This window comes from Coloeus monedula (assembly GCF_965178545.1).
Source record: "Coloeus monedula genome assembly, chromosome: 20".
NCBI classification, from domain to species: Eukaryota; Metazoa; Chordata; class Aves; order Passeriformes; family Corvidae; genus Coloeus; species Coloeus monedula.
In genome coordinates, this window is record NC_138800.1 from 1,006,904 (window position 1) to 1,022,779 (window position 15,876).

Here is a 15,876-nt window from a genome sequence, read left to right on the forward strand (position 1 = left end):
GGAATCAGGCAAGGATTTGGGAATCAGGCAGGGATTGGGGCCGGGAATCAGGCAGGGACTGGGGCCAGGAATCAGGCAGGGATTGGGGCCAGGAATCAGGCAGGGACTTGGGAATCAGGCAGGGATTGGGGCCAGGAATCAGGCAGGGATTTGGGAATCAGGCAGGAATTGGGGAATCAGGCAGGGATTGGGGAATCAGGCAGGGATTCTTGTGCCATGCATGAGATGCTCAGAGAAGGAAAGAGGGAACTGGCGAAGGGCATGGAAGAGGCTGGTGTGAGAGAAAGGGGATAAATCAGGAATGACTCAAAGCTGGGGTGTGGGAGGAGGTGGCCCCAGGTCCCTGGGGGACAGGGATCCCACTGCCTGGTGGGGCAGGAGAGGAGGGAGTGATGGAACCCACAGGGAAAGGGCACTCCAGGGGTGCATCTGTTGGGACAAGGAGCAAGAAGAGGCCCAAACCCCTGCTGGAGGATTTTCCAGCCATCACCTGTATCCTGGCAGCACCTTCCCCAGGGATTTTCCAGCAGCCAGCACCCGGAGTCACACGGAGAATTCGTGGCTGCTTCTTGTCACCTCAGCACTCTGGGAAAGGCTGTCCCCACCTCAGGTGTGGCTCTGCCTCCCAGACAGAGATGGATGGCCCAGCATAAATTATCTCCTCCAAAGCAGAGCTTAAGTTGGAGTTCTCCAGAGTTCAGAGCAGCTCATCAGAATTTTAATGTCAGCTCTGAAACGCAGTTGCAGCCTCTGGGCTTGGTGGTGTGCTCAGGTTCTGAGATTTTCTGGTATTTTTAGAAATGTTCATTTGTTCCAAGGACCAGCAGATACAGAAGTGGCCACTGAAATGTGACCATGGGATGTATTGTGGAGGGATCGAGTGAACAGGAGTGAGATGATGATAAAGGCAGGGGCTACACGGCTTTTCCCAGCTCAGACAATGCCCTGTAATTGTGTGTCAGGAGCCACTCAGGTCTGATATCAGAGCAGTTAATTAAAGCAGCCCTCTGAAGAGCCTGCCTGTGCCTGCAGCTTTGCTGCCTCCTTCTCAAGCACAAAACAGCCTCTGAAGGCAGCTCGTGTGTTCAGTGCATCCATCTGGATGGGAACCAGCACTGGGGAAATGGGAGATGTGTTGGAATCTGCCTCTGGTTTTACTGGGATGAGCCAGGTTGGTTTCCAGCCGTGAAGGAGGAGCAGGGCTCTGTGCTCTGAGCGCTCCCTGCCTCTCACTTGTGGTGGCCTTATCTCCATGCCAAAGTCTGTGATCTGTGACACACTGACGTGGGAATCCTGATGTGGTTTTTTTTTCTCTTGAGTATCCTGGAATCCCAGGCTGGGCCAGGCTGGAGGGGACCCCAGAGGGTCCCTGGTGCCACCTCCCTGCTCAGGCAGGGCCATCGCAGAGCACAGGGCACAGGATTGTGCCCAGAGGGCTCTGCAATATCCCCGCTGAGGGAGACTCCAGCCCCTCCCTGGGCAGCCTGTTCAGGGCTGGGCCCTGCCCAGGGCAGCAGTTCTGCCTCCTGGGCAGGGCAATTGCTGGGCTCAGGCCCTGCCCGGTGCTCTGGTGCCACTGCCGGGCCCCGGAGCAGAGCCTGGGCCCTGCCCTGAGCCCTCCCTGCAGCCAGGGACACCCAGGCCTGAGGGCCCCTCTCAGCTGGGGCTCCTCTCGAGGCTGAGCAGCCCCGGCTCCCTCAGCCTGTCCTGGGCACGGAGCTGCTCCAGGCCCTCCTCATCCTCACAGCCGGCGCCGGCCCCGCTCCAGGAGCTCCCTGGCCCTGCTGTGCTGAGGAGCCCACCCTGAGCCTGCCCTGGCCCAGCCTGAGGCCGTTCCCTCTCCTCCTGGCCCTGTTCCCTGGCAGCAGAGCCCGACCCCCCCGGCTGCCCCCTCCTGTCAGGGACTTGTGCAGAGCCATAAGGTCCCCCCTGAGCCTCCTTTGCTCCAGCCTGAGCCCCTTTCCAGCTCCCTCAGCCGCTCCTGGGGCTTCAGCCCCTTCCCAGCTGCGTTCCCTGCCCTGCACACGCTCCAGCCCCTCAGGGTCTGTGTTGTCCTGAGGGGCCCAGGACTGGACACAGGACTGGAGGTGCCCTGGCAGTGCCAGCACAGGGGACAAGGGGGACAGTCCCTGCCCTGGCCACGCTGTTTCTGATACAAGCCACGATGCTTTTGGCCACCTGTGGCGCCTGCTGGGGTCATCCTGAAGCAGAGCCGGAAACCTTCAGGTTCCCCTTCCCTGGTATTTGATGCACAGAGAGGGGCTTTGGGGGCTGCTCCCAGGATCTGGGAATGGGGCCTGGGGAGGATTTAAAATTCATCTACTCCACAGTGGCTCCAGAGACTGTTAAACCTTGGAGAAGGTTAAATCAAGGTGATTCTGCCAAGTGCTGCCTCACCCAGATGGATCTGACCATCGGCAGGGAGTAAAATAACAAGAGGTTGTTTCTGGTGTCCCAGTCCAGGCAGTCAGCACCAGCAACGAGCCCAAATCTCATTTCTCTTCCTCATTCCAGCAATGTTTGTCTTCCTTCCACCAGAGGAGGAACTGCCAAGCTCCTGCTTTTGGGGTAGGACAGAAAAAAAAGAGAAAAAAAAAGAAAAATATGTTTGTGAAAGGTAGGAAATGAAAAGAAATGAGTTCTTCAGCATTATTTAAAAGGTCAGTAAAGCTTGCAAGGAGAGCAATCCCTTCCAAGCCGGATTGTCTGTGCTCGCCTCCAGCTCGATTTTCCAATGGAATTCTCAAGGACTGCTTTCGGGTACGCAGCACACAGAGAGAGAACAGAGATTTATTCTCAGGAAGGCTTTATTTTTATGGGCCTTTGATGTGCAGGAACTGCACTTTCATTCAAACCACCAAACAGGAGTGAAATGCAAATATTTCAGTCACTCTCCTGGAACATTCAGAGGATTCAAGGTTTCTCGTACAACAATTTTCCCTGTTTTCTGCAAAAGGTAAACAGAGGAAAAAGAAACCCAGGAAAGCTTCTCTTACACCTGCTATTAAGTACTTTGGGAGCAGAAATCCCTCTGGATTTGCAGAATCTGGAGGGTCCTTGCAGGTCTCTCCATATCCCTGGCACCCGGCAGGTTCCACTGAGTCTCCTTCAGGGATGAAGTCCCCAAATCATGAGAGGAAATTTGTTCCCATCAGTGAGCAGCTTCCAGTGATCCCTTTACACTTCCAGCTATCCCTTTACACTTCCAGCTATCCCTTTACACTTCCAGTGATCCCTTTACACTTCCAGTGATCCCTTTACATTTCCAGTGATTCCTTTACATTTCCAGAGGGGGATGTTTCACACTGCCTTTCCAGCTGCTCTCCCTGATTTCTTTGGTTGGAAATCAGGCTGGCCACAGCTTGGCTCAGGAAAACCCCGGGGCTGGGTGACCTTTAGGGATCACATCCCAGTGCAGAGGGCTCGTGTGGCTGCAGGTGAAGATTTTTGAGGTTAATTTGCAATAATTATTGCTCAAATCCCTTTTCCTCCCGCTTGCAGCCACACCCCAGCCCAGCAGCGCAGGAACTGAGGGAGCCCTGCTGGGATTTGGGGCTGGATTAGGATGGGGATTTGTGGCAGTGTCCCCTGACCCTGCAGCAGCTCTCTGGCTTTCCCAGCATTCCAGCCCTGCCCAGGAGCACATTCCCAGCTGCTGGAGGGGGGTTCTGGGCAGAGCTCCCCGTGGTGAGCGTGGGGTGGTTGATGATTGGAGATCTTTTCCAGCCCTGTTAATTCTGGGGTTCTCGGGGTGTGGCAGCCTGGGACAGTGGCAGGTCAGCGGCACAGGGGGCTGGGGACAGCAAACGCAGAGCAGAGCCCGTCCCACTGCCAGGAGCTGCGGCTGGAGCCTGCCTGGAGATGAAACCCACAGCAGGAATTCCAGTCCCCTCCTTGCTGCAGGCCCAGCCTCGCTGCCGGCGTCACGGAGGGACCCTCAGCCCGAGCCACGGACGCTCACAGGGCAGCTCCAGGGCAGGATGCAGGATTTTGGAGGGATTTGCGATGGGAAATGCTTGGGAATTGCTGGCAAAGAGCTGTGCCAGTTTTCCAGAGGGGCTGGAAGTGTTGCTGTGGGGCTTTCTGGGGCTCCCTGTCCCTGAAGGGAACCACTCCAGTGATGCTTTGGGAGAAGCTTTCCCAAATTGCTTTGGACTTTACAAAGCTGATTGGAATTCTTCCATGGAAACCTTTTCCATCCCCAAAATGTGGATTTGACTCCATTCCCTGTTGACAATGGCCCTTTCCGCCAGAAATAATGGAAGGGCTTCGTTTGGGAATGCTGCAATATTTCCTTTGGAACTGATGATTTCAGTGTTTAAAATACCAAATAATGGGGCCATGAAATATTGGGACTTCAGTGGGGTGAAGCCTTTTCGGGAAGCCATTCCCAACAGGAATGATGGATGAGCTTTGGTTCTGTTCCACTGCAAAGCCACGGCAAGGAAAGCAAACCAAACCAAAGGTGGATTAGTGCCCAACTTTCCTCCCCTTCCTTTTGGCCAGAATATTTGGGTTTAACGCTTTTGCTCCATCGTGGCCTGATCCCAGCTGCTGGAAGGCTGAGGAAGAAGCAGCTGGGCAGCCCAAAAGCTCCTTTTCCTTTTCTTTTTCCTTTCCTTTCTATATATTTTTTTAAATTTTTGCCTTCCTTTTTGCCTTTTCTCCTCTTCCTTTTTTCTTTTCCCTTTCTTTTCTTTTTTTCCTTTTTGTTTTCCTTTTCCTTTCTCTTCCTTTCTTTTTATTTTCCTTTATTTTTTCTTTCTCCTTTTCCTTTTTTATTTTTGTTTCCCTTTCTTTTTATATCTTCATTTTCCATTTTTCTTTTTCTTTTTCTTTTTTCCTTTTCCTTTATTTTCCTTTTTTCTTTTCATTTCCATTTTCCTTACTTTTTCTTTTTTCCTCTTTGTTTTCCTTTTTCTTTCTTTTACTTTTTAATTTTTCTTTGTTTTCCTTTTTTAATTATTTTTTCCTCTTTTAACCATTTTTTTCTTTCTTTTGCTTTTGCTTTTGTTTTTTCTTCTTTTTCTTTTTACCTCTTTTCCCTCTTTCGTTTTCTTTCTCATTTCCTTCTCATTTCTCTTCTTTTTCTGAGTTTTCCTCGCCTACTTTTCAGCTGGAATATTTGGAATTAACCCTTTTTGTTCCATCCCAGCTGCTGGGAGGCCGAGGAAGAGGCAGCTGGGCTGCCCAAAATCCAGTGGAGCGTGGAACTGTGGAATCTGTGCTTCGGGCAGTTCCAAGCCCATCCCTCTGCTGCAGCCGGGATTGCTCCCACATCCATCAGCACCGGGAGAGCTCCCAGCCCTTGGTGCTCTCTTCTCCTGATCTGATGGCAATCCGGAGTTTGGGAATTTCCAGGGGAATCAAGGAGCCTTGGGGCTGCAGGTTCGGGTGCTGGGGACTGAGGTTACAGCCTCAGTTACAGCTGGGCTGTTCTCGGTTCCTCAGGGATTTGGGGATGTACAAAGATCCCCTGGAGGTGGAAGTGCCCAGCGGAGTTTGGAGATAGCAGAGCTTGGCAGCCCCACAAGATGAGGAGGTGCCCAGTTTAGGGAAAGGGGAAACAAGGGGAAAACTGCCCCAAAGCAAGGGCAGAAATCGGAGTTCAATTCTGCATCCGAGTTTGGGGTTCTGTGCACAAAGAGCAGCGTTTGTGCCCGAGGCTCAGAGCGGGGGGGGGAATTCTGGCACTGCCGAGTCCTTCCCAGAAAGTTTCCTTTCCAAACAGAGCCGGTGCTGCCTCTTTGCTGCTCTGGAGCCGGGGCTGTGGCTCCTTTCCTGAGCTCACAGCAGGGAGGAGACAGAGACAGAGAGGATGTGGAAAGTGGGATTTGTTTGCGGGGCTCCTGCTCCAGCTGTGCTCTCAGGGAAGCATTTCTGTGTCCGAATCACTCAGGCCTTTACAGAGAAAAGCTTTTCCAGGATGGAAAAGATTCTGGGACTTGGGAGCAGAAAATGCACAGGAACAGGGAATTTTGGATGAAAAGCCTGAAATCAGAGGCACGGCATGGTCCTTCCCAGGGGCAGGCGCTCACCTTGGATGGGAATATGGGAGAACCAAGGAGTGGGAATTAATCCAGGGGCCACAGGGGGTGGCTGCCCAGGATCCCTGGCAGTGCCCGAGGCCAGGCTGGACATTGGGGCTGGGAGCAGCCTGGGACAGTGGGAGGTGTCCCTGCCCATGGCAGGGGTGGGATGGGATGAGCTTTACAGATCCTTCCAACCCAAAGCATTCCAGGATTCCGTGAAATCTGAGAGGAAAGGGGTGAGGGGGATGCTGGAGGTGCTGGTCCCACCCCACCTGGAGGAACTGGGGGACCAAGAAGGAATATTTCACCATGGGCTCAACAAGTCCTGAGCAGACACTTCCAGGGTCCGAGGTCCTTCTTCGGTCCTGAGTAAAACCAGAGTGAGGCCTTATTAACCTGAGCTTAGTGGGAAGTTAATTAAAGGCAGAGGGATTGGGAAAGCAATGGAACTCCAGGGAAACTTGCTGCAGGCAAGTCCTGCAGCCTGTCCTGACTGGAGGGTGAGTTTGGGGTGGGGAGGAGGATCCCAACCCCTCACCTTTGCCAGACTCAGCTCTCAGGGTGTTCGAGGCACTTGTGACTTTAAATGGTCCCTGCATGGCCACTCTGAGGCCGTTGTTCCAAATGGCACGGGAATATTGGGCAGTGAATTTCCTACAGAGAGTGCTCAAAGTCTGGTTAAGACTGGAAATCCAGGGAAGGAGCTGCCCATGCAGGGAGAGGTTCTGTTTCCTGCTGGGCACAGACTGAGGGTTCTGGTGGGAGACGAACAGAGCCCATTCCAGCAGTAAATCAGGGCAGGATGCAAATTCCATCCATCGAGCAGAGGGAAGGATGGGCAGCCAGGATCTCCTCAGCATCAATGGGAGCCCAGCAATCCTGAATCCGCTCGCTCCTGGCTGCTCCAGGGCAGGCGCTGCAGTTCGTTACCTGTGTGTGCCCAGCAATGTTCACTCGGGCTCAGGAACTGAGGCTCGATGACCACAAACCACGGCAGCAGCTCCAGACAGACCCCAAACATTCCAGGTTTATGGCTGAGCCACTTAAAAACCATCGCGGTGGAGTGAAACAATCCCGTGTGGCTGCTGGGAGAGCCGGGATGGGCAGGGGTGGGCAGGGATGTGAGGGATGTGAAACAGGGATGTGAGGGATAAACAGGGATGTGAGGGATGTGAAACAGGGATGTGAGGGATAAACAGGGATGTGAGGGATGTGAAACAGGGATGTGAGGGATGAGCTGGGATGGGATGGGATGGGACGATCAGGGATGTGCGGGATGGGATGGGATGGGATGGGATGGGATGGGATGGGATGGGATGCGATGGGATGCGATGGGATGGGCGGGAATGATCAGGGATGAGTGGGGTGATCAGGGATGTGCAGGATGTGTGGGGATGGGATGGGATGGGATGGGATGGGATGGGATGGGATGGGATGGGATGGGATGGGATGGTATGATCTGGGATGGGATGGGATGAGCAGGACGATCAGGGATGTGCAGGATGTGTGGGGATGGGATGGGATGAGTGGGATGATCAGGGACGTGTGGGATGTGTGGGGATGGGATGGGATGGGATGGGATGGGATGGGATGGGATGGGCAGGACGATCAGGGATGCGGGATGAGCCGGAGCTGGAGCAGGGGAGGCTCGGGAAGGGAAGCGCTCAGCTCCGCGCTGCTCCGCGGAACGAGGAGGGAGGAGAAGGTTGTTTGCTGATAGAGAGAGCTGTGAACGGGAGATGGAGCTTTCTTTGGAAAACACTGGAAATTTATTCCCCCCTCATTCAGCCTTTTAGCAGCGGGCTCTGGAGGTGTAAACAAAAGGCGTTTCATGACTGAAATGGATCTGCCTTGTAGTGCCGCTCCCCCTCAGCGCCGGCAGTTACTGCTTTGGCTCCTTCTTTTTTTCCTGCTTCTTCTTTTTCTTTTTTTTCTTCTTTTCATTCTCGTCTCCTTTTCTTTTTCCCCTTTTCCTTTTCCCCTTTTCCTTCCTCTTCTCCCCTTTTTTCTTTCTTTCTCCTTTTTTTTATTTTTCATCTTTTTATTATTTTCTCCCTTTTTAAAATCTCTTTTCATATTATTTTTGTGCTTTTCCTTTTCCTTTTCCCTTTTCTTTTCTTTTCTTTTCTTTTCTTTTCTTTTCTTTTCTTTTCTTTTCTTTTCTTTTCTTTTCTTTTCTTTTCTTTTCTTTTCTTTTCTCTTCTCTTCTCTTTTCTTTTCTTTTCTTTTCTTTTCTTTTCTTTTCTTTTCTTTTCTTTTCTTTTCTTTTCTTTTCTTTTCTTTTCTTTTTTCTTTTCTTTTCTTTTCTTTTCTTTTCTTTTTCTTCTTTTTCTGCCTCTTATTGTTTTTCTTCTTTTTCTATCTTTCTTTTCCTTTTTCCTTTTTTTCCTTCTTTCTCTTTTTATCTCTTTATCTCTTTCTTTTTCTGTCTCATTTTCTTCTTTTTTTCCCCCTTTTCCATCGGGCTTGGGTGATTCACTTTTACCCAACCTTGCACATCCTGGGTTGCAGAACTTCCAGGAAGCCTCACAGAATTCCTGGCTCTGGCCACCTCGGGACCAGCCCCACCCTGGGGAGCAGAGCTGGGAGGCCCCTGAGCCCACCTGGGGCAGGGGCAGCTCCTGGGCTGCTCCCAGGGCATTCCCGTGGTCAATAATCCAAGGCAGGGAAGCCCAGGAGGGGCCCGTGCCGGTGCTGTGGAATTCCCTGGATTTGTCTGGGTGTTTGGAGCCCCTCTCCTTTCCTGCAGAGGTTTTGTGTTGGATGAATCGAAGGAGGGGTCTCTGTGGTGGAACCTCAGCCAGTGTCCCTCAGGGTCCCCCAGCTTGTGCCAGGGAACCAAAACCCCTCTGGAATGGGGCCAGGAGGTGCTGTCCCCACACCCATCCCTGCAGGGGGACCGGGATTTGCAGTGGATGTGGCACAAAAGCTGATTTTAGCCCGGGAGCAGAGCTGGGGCGTTGGCCTGGGCAGCCCCCTGGCCTGGTGCTGCTGTTTGTGATGCCAGGGCTGGGGGTGGGTGCCCAAAAACCCTCTGGAGCTCTCCTGGCAGAGATCCACAGAGCCAGGGATGCAGCAGGAGGGGAGGAGAGGGATCTGAGGAAAGGTTTCAAGCAGAGACTGACAGATGATGAAGCTCAGAACATGAGCCCACATGTAGGAATTCACATGGAATCACCTGTAAGAATTCACATGGAATCACCTGTAGGAATTCACATGGAATCACCCATAAGAACATGAAATAACCTGTAGGAATTAATATGGGACCACCTGTAGGAATTACCATGGAATCCCTGTGGGTTTATGCCGACTGCTGCAGTGTGCACGGAAATATTTGATACAGGGTATCAAGATTGAAATATTTGGCACAAAGGTGTTCTCAGCAGGCTGGAAGAGGTCCCTGAAGCCAGGTGCTGCTGCTGGAGGTGACTCAGTCTCCAAAGCTGCCCAGAACGGCCAGAGCCCGTTTCCCAATGCTGCAGTCACTGCTCACCCCTGGAACTTCCTTCTGGTTGAGCCTAAATTCCCTCATATCCCTTTGTTCCTACACTAGTGGTGCTCTTCACCTGAAATAGCTTTTCCCTGTCCCTGGAGTGTCCCTTCCCTCTTCCTGCGCCCTCACAGGTGGAGATCAAAGCCCTTCCCTGGGAGGGTGGGCAGGCCCTGGCACAGGGTGCCCAGAGCAGCTGGGGCTGCCCCTGGATCCCTGGCAGTGGCCAAGGCCAGGCTGGACATTGGGGCTGGGAGCAGCCTGGGACAGTGGGAGGTGTCCCTGCCCATGGCAGGGGTGGGATGGGATGAGTTTTAAGGGCCCTTCCAACCCAAACCACTCCACAATTCCGTGAGCCGAGTCCTGTCCTCCTCTCTCCAGGCATTTGCTCCTCTCCAACACCCTCCTCACTTTCTTCATTCCAAGCTCATCCCTCATCCCTCAGGCCCAGCCTGGCCCTTTCCCAGGCACTGAGAACCTGATTATTCCTCCTGATTTACCGGTGGGGTCACAGCACAGCCCCTCCAGCCCCACCCACCCTTCCCCTGGTGCTGGGGGTGAGCCCTGCTTGTCTCCCGCAGGAATTTCCACTGCAGGGAAGTTTAGAGGGAAGAGTGGAAGCTGCTGTTTTGCCAAATCCTTCTGACACCTGCAGGATGGCAGTGCTGCTGTCCCCCCAGCCTGCCCTCAGGGATTCCCAATCCCAAAAAAGCTTTCTGGGATCAGCAGCCACTCGTTCTGCTGTGCACTTCCAGGGGAATGGGGGGTTCCTGCAGGTTACCTGAAGTGCTCCATGTGATTGGGAGCAGAACCACCAAAAACATCCTTTACACAACTCATTTTTTTCCTGGGGAAAGGGAGAGATAAATAAAAATCTGCCAAATTCCTGTCACACACCCCCTCGGGGACAAAGCAGCCCCGGCCCTGGGTTCTGAGGCAGAGCTCTCCCAGCGGCGCCAGGCTGAGCAGCGCTGGGTTGTTTGTCCCTTTGCCATCCCCGTGTCCCTCCGAGCTGCTGGAGCACTGGAAATCCTGCTCTTCATTCCCCATTTCAGCAGAGCCCGGGTCCTGCCTGCTTTGGGGGATGCTGCCAGGCCCTGGAGCCCGCGGCTGCAGCAGCTCAGGGGACACGGCCCCAAGGCACAGGGAGAGCTCCATCCGGGGGTGCTGAACCGCCTTGCTGAGACTCCCGATAACCAAGTGAAATATTTTGACACTTTCCATTGGAACACGCTGGGGGGGGGGGGGGGGGGGGGGGGGCGGCGTTGCCATTAGATAAAAATGAGGTTATTTTGACACTTGGTTGCAATTTGCAGCAATATAAAAAAAACCCACCCAAAAAACCAGGAGTGAGAATAGCAGATGGAGGGCTGGAAATTTCCATTTTTTTTAGCCGTAGTAGTTCCAGCCTCACTCCCCGGTTCACTCAAGGACGAGCTGTTTGCAGCTTTCAGATCGTTCCCTTCGTACTTGGGGGCCCAAAGGTGCAGTTAAGGACTGAGATGAGTTGGGAGATTTGGGCTGGTGTTATCTCGGCTCTTATCTCACTAGTGAAAACCCCGTGCAGCACTGGCTGTGAGCGCTGAGCTCTCGGGGCGGGCTGGGTGTGGGGTAATGACACTTTTGGGCTGGGATTTACACCCCAAACCACCCGAGGGTGGCCAGGGGCTGTCATGGCTTTGGCGGAATTAATTCCCCAGGGAATCGTTGTTCCTCCTCCTGCAGGAGACACAACAAAATTAACGGTGGGGGCCCAGGGAAATCGCTGGAAATAAACCTGACAGGGAGACGGGGTGAGCGCGAAGGGCACCAGGAGCGGGGAGAGGTGCTGGGGACGGAAGGGCTGGAGCAGGAGCAGCGGGACAGGGTGGGTTTTGGGGATGCAGAGGGGAAGTTAACCCTTGCCGGGCTGCGTGTCAGGGCTGGCTCTGCAGTGCTGTTTGTGCCCTTCTGAAAGGTAACAAAAAATCCCCCTGTTCCCTGCTTTTTCCCTGTTTCTCCCGGAGGAGGGGCATGGATCAGACGTGTGCTCGGTAATGGGGAAGCTGGAAAGTGCAGGTGTTTGACGGGAGGAGAGAGAGGCAATGAATTAAAAGCAAACACAGCTCCCCCCCCTTTCCCTACACAGCTCTGGAGCGCTCAAAGAACTTCGGGAAGGGAGCGCTGAGCTCTGGGCTCCTGTGGGACTTCACACCCAGGGAGAAACATCAGGAGAAACTTCCCTGGGAAACCTCTCAGCTCTGGTCCTGCTGCCTCAGCCCCTTCTGCCCCCAAACCTTGGCTGATTTGTTCCTTCCTCCTTGCTGGACTTTTCACCCTTCTGATTCTTCCCAGCTGTGGATCATTTGGGAATTTCATTCATGTTGTGGCTGCTGCCTCTCTGAGCTCGTTAACAGAGGTGTTGTCAGCATGATTGGGCAGCCGAGGTTGGATGGGGCTTGGAGCAGCCTGGGATTGTGGAATGGGATGAGCTTTAAGGTCCCCTCCAACCCAAATCCCTCCAGGATTCTGTGATTCCACGGGGCAGGATGAACTTCCTGCTCTCTGACTTTTCCTGGTTTCTCTTCCCTTTTCCCTTTACCCTCTGAGGCAGTTCTGTGTCAGCTGCCCACAGCTGGGAGTGGATGAAGACACTGCTTAGGGAAAGAGGAATAAATATTGGGATTTCTGACCCCCAGGGAGGGATGATCCGTGAGCTTGGTTTTCCCTGCTGCCATCCAGGCTGGGCAGGGGGAGAGGGCAACTCCTGGGGCAGCACCACCTTGGCACCCACACGCTGTGATCCTCAAAGACAGAACAGGGCTCTGCTTTTTGGGATCAGGGCAAAGCATCCCTGTGGAGACGCTGGAATGGGAAAGATCCCAAAGCTTCTCCCAAGCCCCGGCAGTGCCTGTGGAGGGATTGACTCCATGGAGCACATCCCCTGGCAGCTCTGAGTCGGGAGCATCGGTTGCCATGGTGACTTGGTGGGGAAAGTCATCTGGGGAAAGCGCTGCTGTATTTTTAGCTTTGGGTAATGAAATGGAACAGCTGGAGGAGAAGGTGAGGGGCAGCCAGGGGCCACAGGGCCCTGGAGTGGGGGTTTGGGAGCAGGGCGGGGTTTGGGGAGGGTGCTCAGGATGGGCAGCACCTGCAGGCGCCTGGCAATAACCCCTGGGAAGAGAAGGGGATGAGGAGGAGCTGTTCCGTGGCGAGGCCAAGAGGAGGCACTGCCCGAGGTCACAGTGCTCCTGTACAGCGCGTTCAGCCTATAAATAGCTCCCATCCACCTCTGCACGAGTGGTATTTATAGAGTGGGGAGGGAAAAAGGCTCCGCTCGGTGCTGGGAGAGGGTTTGGGAAGGATGTGCCAGGCTTGGTCAGAAGTTCAGGTCTCTGAGAGGAACAGAAAGGCCCAAAATTGGGGGGTGTTCTGCTCTGCTCAAGGCTCGCAGGCTGAGTGCTGTTAATGCAGCTTTTGGGGTGGTTGTGCCTGGAGAGGGCCCTCACCGGGGCTGGTGCTGGGTATTCCACAGCAGAGCTCTGGCCAGGTGTCCTTTATCCCTGCTGTTTGTCCCTGCTGTTTATCCCTGCCATCTGGATCGGTCTCATTCCCATGTAAACTTTTCCAGACTCACATTTGACTCCCTAAAATCCTCTTCCAGCTCCCCGTGATGCATCTCATTCTTTTGCCTTCAGCTGTCAGGAGTTTGTTTTCCCATTTAACCGATTTGGGTGTAATATTTACTGCACTGAGCTCTCAGGACATGAAAGGAGATTTCCCTGCAGCTGGCAGAGCCTGGTGGGATTCATTCCTGCTCCAAAGGCTCCTGGAATTCTGAGCTGATGCTTTGAGCAGCCTCCCCACCTTTCCCTCCCACCTGCCTGGGCTGGCAGCGAGACAAAGAGAATTCAGCTTCAGGAAGTCGCAGCTGCTGCAAACCTGAGCCCAGAGCGTGGGGATTGGAGATGTGGCCCAAGATTCCCTGGAATGGACGAGCCCTTCCCTCTCTGCACCACTGGGCTCTGGGGCTGGGTTAAAACTGATCCCATCTGGCTGGGATAACCACAGCTGGGGGGATTAGCGGCAGTCCTGGAAGGGGCCTGGCCCTTGCCCAGGGAATTAACCCAGGCAGGAAGCAGCCCATGGGAATGGGAATGGGAAGCTGTCCATGGAAATGGGAGCAGGGAAGGGGCTGAACCTGCGTGAGGTGGTTTAGGAGCAGATTTTGAATGATAAAGCTTTAAATAAAGCCTAGCAAAGACCACCAGAACCATTCCTTGGTGGGCTCTGGTGCTCCTGCCTTTGTCCCAGGAACATCCAAAGGTTCCCTGCAGCTCCTCTGCGGGGTCTGGTGGCCCCTGGCCCCTGGGGATGGCAGGGAGGTGATGCTGGCAGCCCATGGGGGACTGGCAATATTTTCCTGTCTGAGGTTTAAAGCCTGAACTAGTCCAGCAGGCCAAACATTTTCCATCCTCCAGTTCCTGATGGAGAATTTTTTAATTAGTTTGGGTTTCTTTACCAAAAAAAACCCTGCTGAGTTTTCCCTCCCACTTCTCCAGTGCAATGCCTTCCCATGAAGGTGAAGCTCCTCTGAGGGTTGCAGTGGGCCCTGGGGTGTTCCCTATATCCCCATTCCCAGAAGGGAATCCCCTGATTCCCTCTCCGAGCACAGGGCTTCACCAAAATGGAGGAATTGGCACCTTTTTCCTCTTCACCTCCCACCTTTCGAGTGAAACAGGCTCCCAGCTGCTGGACGGTTGTAATGTCTCTGGCATTAGCAACAGGCAGGTCTGGGGCTGGGAGTTGAGAGGTCTGTGAGCAGAGACATTGAGGTGGTGGATTACAGAATCCTGGAATATCCTGAGCTGGAAGGGACCCCCAGGGATCACCCAGCCCAGCCCCTGGCCCTGCCCAGACACCCCAACAACCCCACCCTGGGCATCCCTGGCAGCGCTGTCCCAACGCTCCTGGAGCTCTGGCAGCCTCGGGGCCGTGCCCATTCCCTGGGGAGCCTGGGCAGTGCCCAGCACCCTCGGGGGGAAGAACCTTTCCCTGATCTCCAGCCTGAGCCTCCCTGACACAGCTCCAGTCTCCTGGGTCCTGTCCCTGTCACAGGGAGCAGAGATCGGAGCTGCCCCTCGGTGTCTCCCCTGCCGCGAGCGGAGAGGGGCTGCCACGGGCTGGAGCAGTTAAAAGTTAAAAAACAAACCAGAGTCAGATGTCAGGAGCTGAGCCAGGCTGAGGACGACTGATGGAAGTGATTCCTTATGTTCCATCAGTATTTTTATTGATCTGAGGCTGTTTAGAGCTGTAAAAATGTTATAAATTAGAGAAGCGCTGTGAGAAGGAGCAAGGGATGGAAATCACTCAGGCTGACAGCAACAGAACGGGAGGAAACGGCCTCAAGTTGTGCCAGGAGAGGTTCAGGTTGGATATTGGGAATTATTTCTTCACTTAAAGGGTGGCACAGAGTGGAGCCCCCGTCCCTGGAGGGGTTTAACAGCCCTGTGGATGTGGCACTCAGGGATGTGGGGCAGTGCTGGCCTTGGCAGTGCTGGGGGAGTGGTTGGACTCGATCTTAGAGGGCTTTTCCAGCCTTCCTGCTGGTTCTGTGCCCCTGATCCCAGGATATCCGTGTGCACAGGAGCTGTGGGACTGCACGGAGGTTCATGGGTGTGATGGAACACACTCTGATCACCTTGCCCCGGGATGATCCAATACTCACAGTCCATGCTGGAAAAGGCAACGGGTGCTGCTGCTGTGCTCAGCATCCAGAGAGTCCTCCACCGTAACAGCTGCTCCCTTCTCCCTTCCCTTCACAGAGATCCGGGAGGCTTTCCGAGTGCTGGATCGGGACGGGAATGGCTTCATCTCCAAGCAGGAGCTGGGCATGGCCATGCGCTCCCTGGGCTACATGCCCAGTGAGGTGGAGCTGGCCATCATCATGCAGCGCCTGGACATGGATGGTGAGTGCTCACCGGGGTCTGCTCTCTCCTGGGGGATCCACCGGGGCTTTCCCAGGGCTTGGCAGCCCATGGATCCGGATCAAACAATTCCTGGTCACCAAGGGAAGGATGGAGAGGGAGCTGGGGAGCTTCGCTTTCCCCACGCAAAAGGAAAGGGCGAGGTGAGAGGTGAAGCCTGCTGTGGGTGATCCTGGGAATCGGGCAGTGCATGGGAGGGGGATGGAGCATCCCTGGTGGAATACAGCTGGGTGAAGACAGAGCAGCTCTGCAAAGTCCACAGATCCCCACAACCCCACCCTGGGCATCCCTGGGAACTCCTGGAGCTCTGGCAGCCTCGGGGCCGTGCCCATTCCCTGGGGAGCCTGGGCAGTGCCCAGCACCCTCTGGGGGAAGAACCTTTCCCTGA

General features: G+C 54.2%; 1 protein-coding gene across 1 annotated transcript in view; it reads left to right on the forward strand.

Annotated features, from left to right (window-relative positions):
- CALN1 (calneuron 1) overlaps positions 1 to 15,876 on the forward strand; it is a gene marked incomplete at both ends in the record, with an annotated part of 119,049 nt that overhangs the window by 47,517 nt on the left and 55,656 nt on the right. Inside the window, one exon of the mRNA XM_082294849.1 lies at positions 15,327 to 15,470. Within this exon, the coding sequence (XP_082150975.1) occupies positions 15,327 to 15,470 (144 nt within the window). The remainder of the gene's footprint in view (positions 1 to 15,326; positions 15,471 to 15,876) is intronic.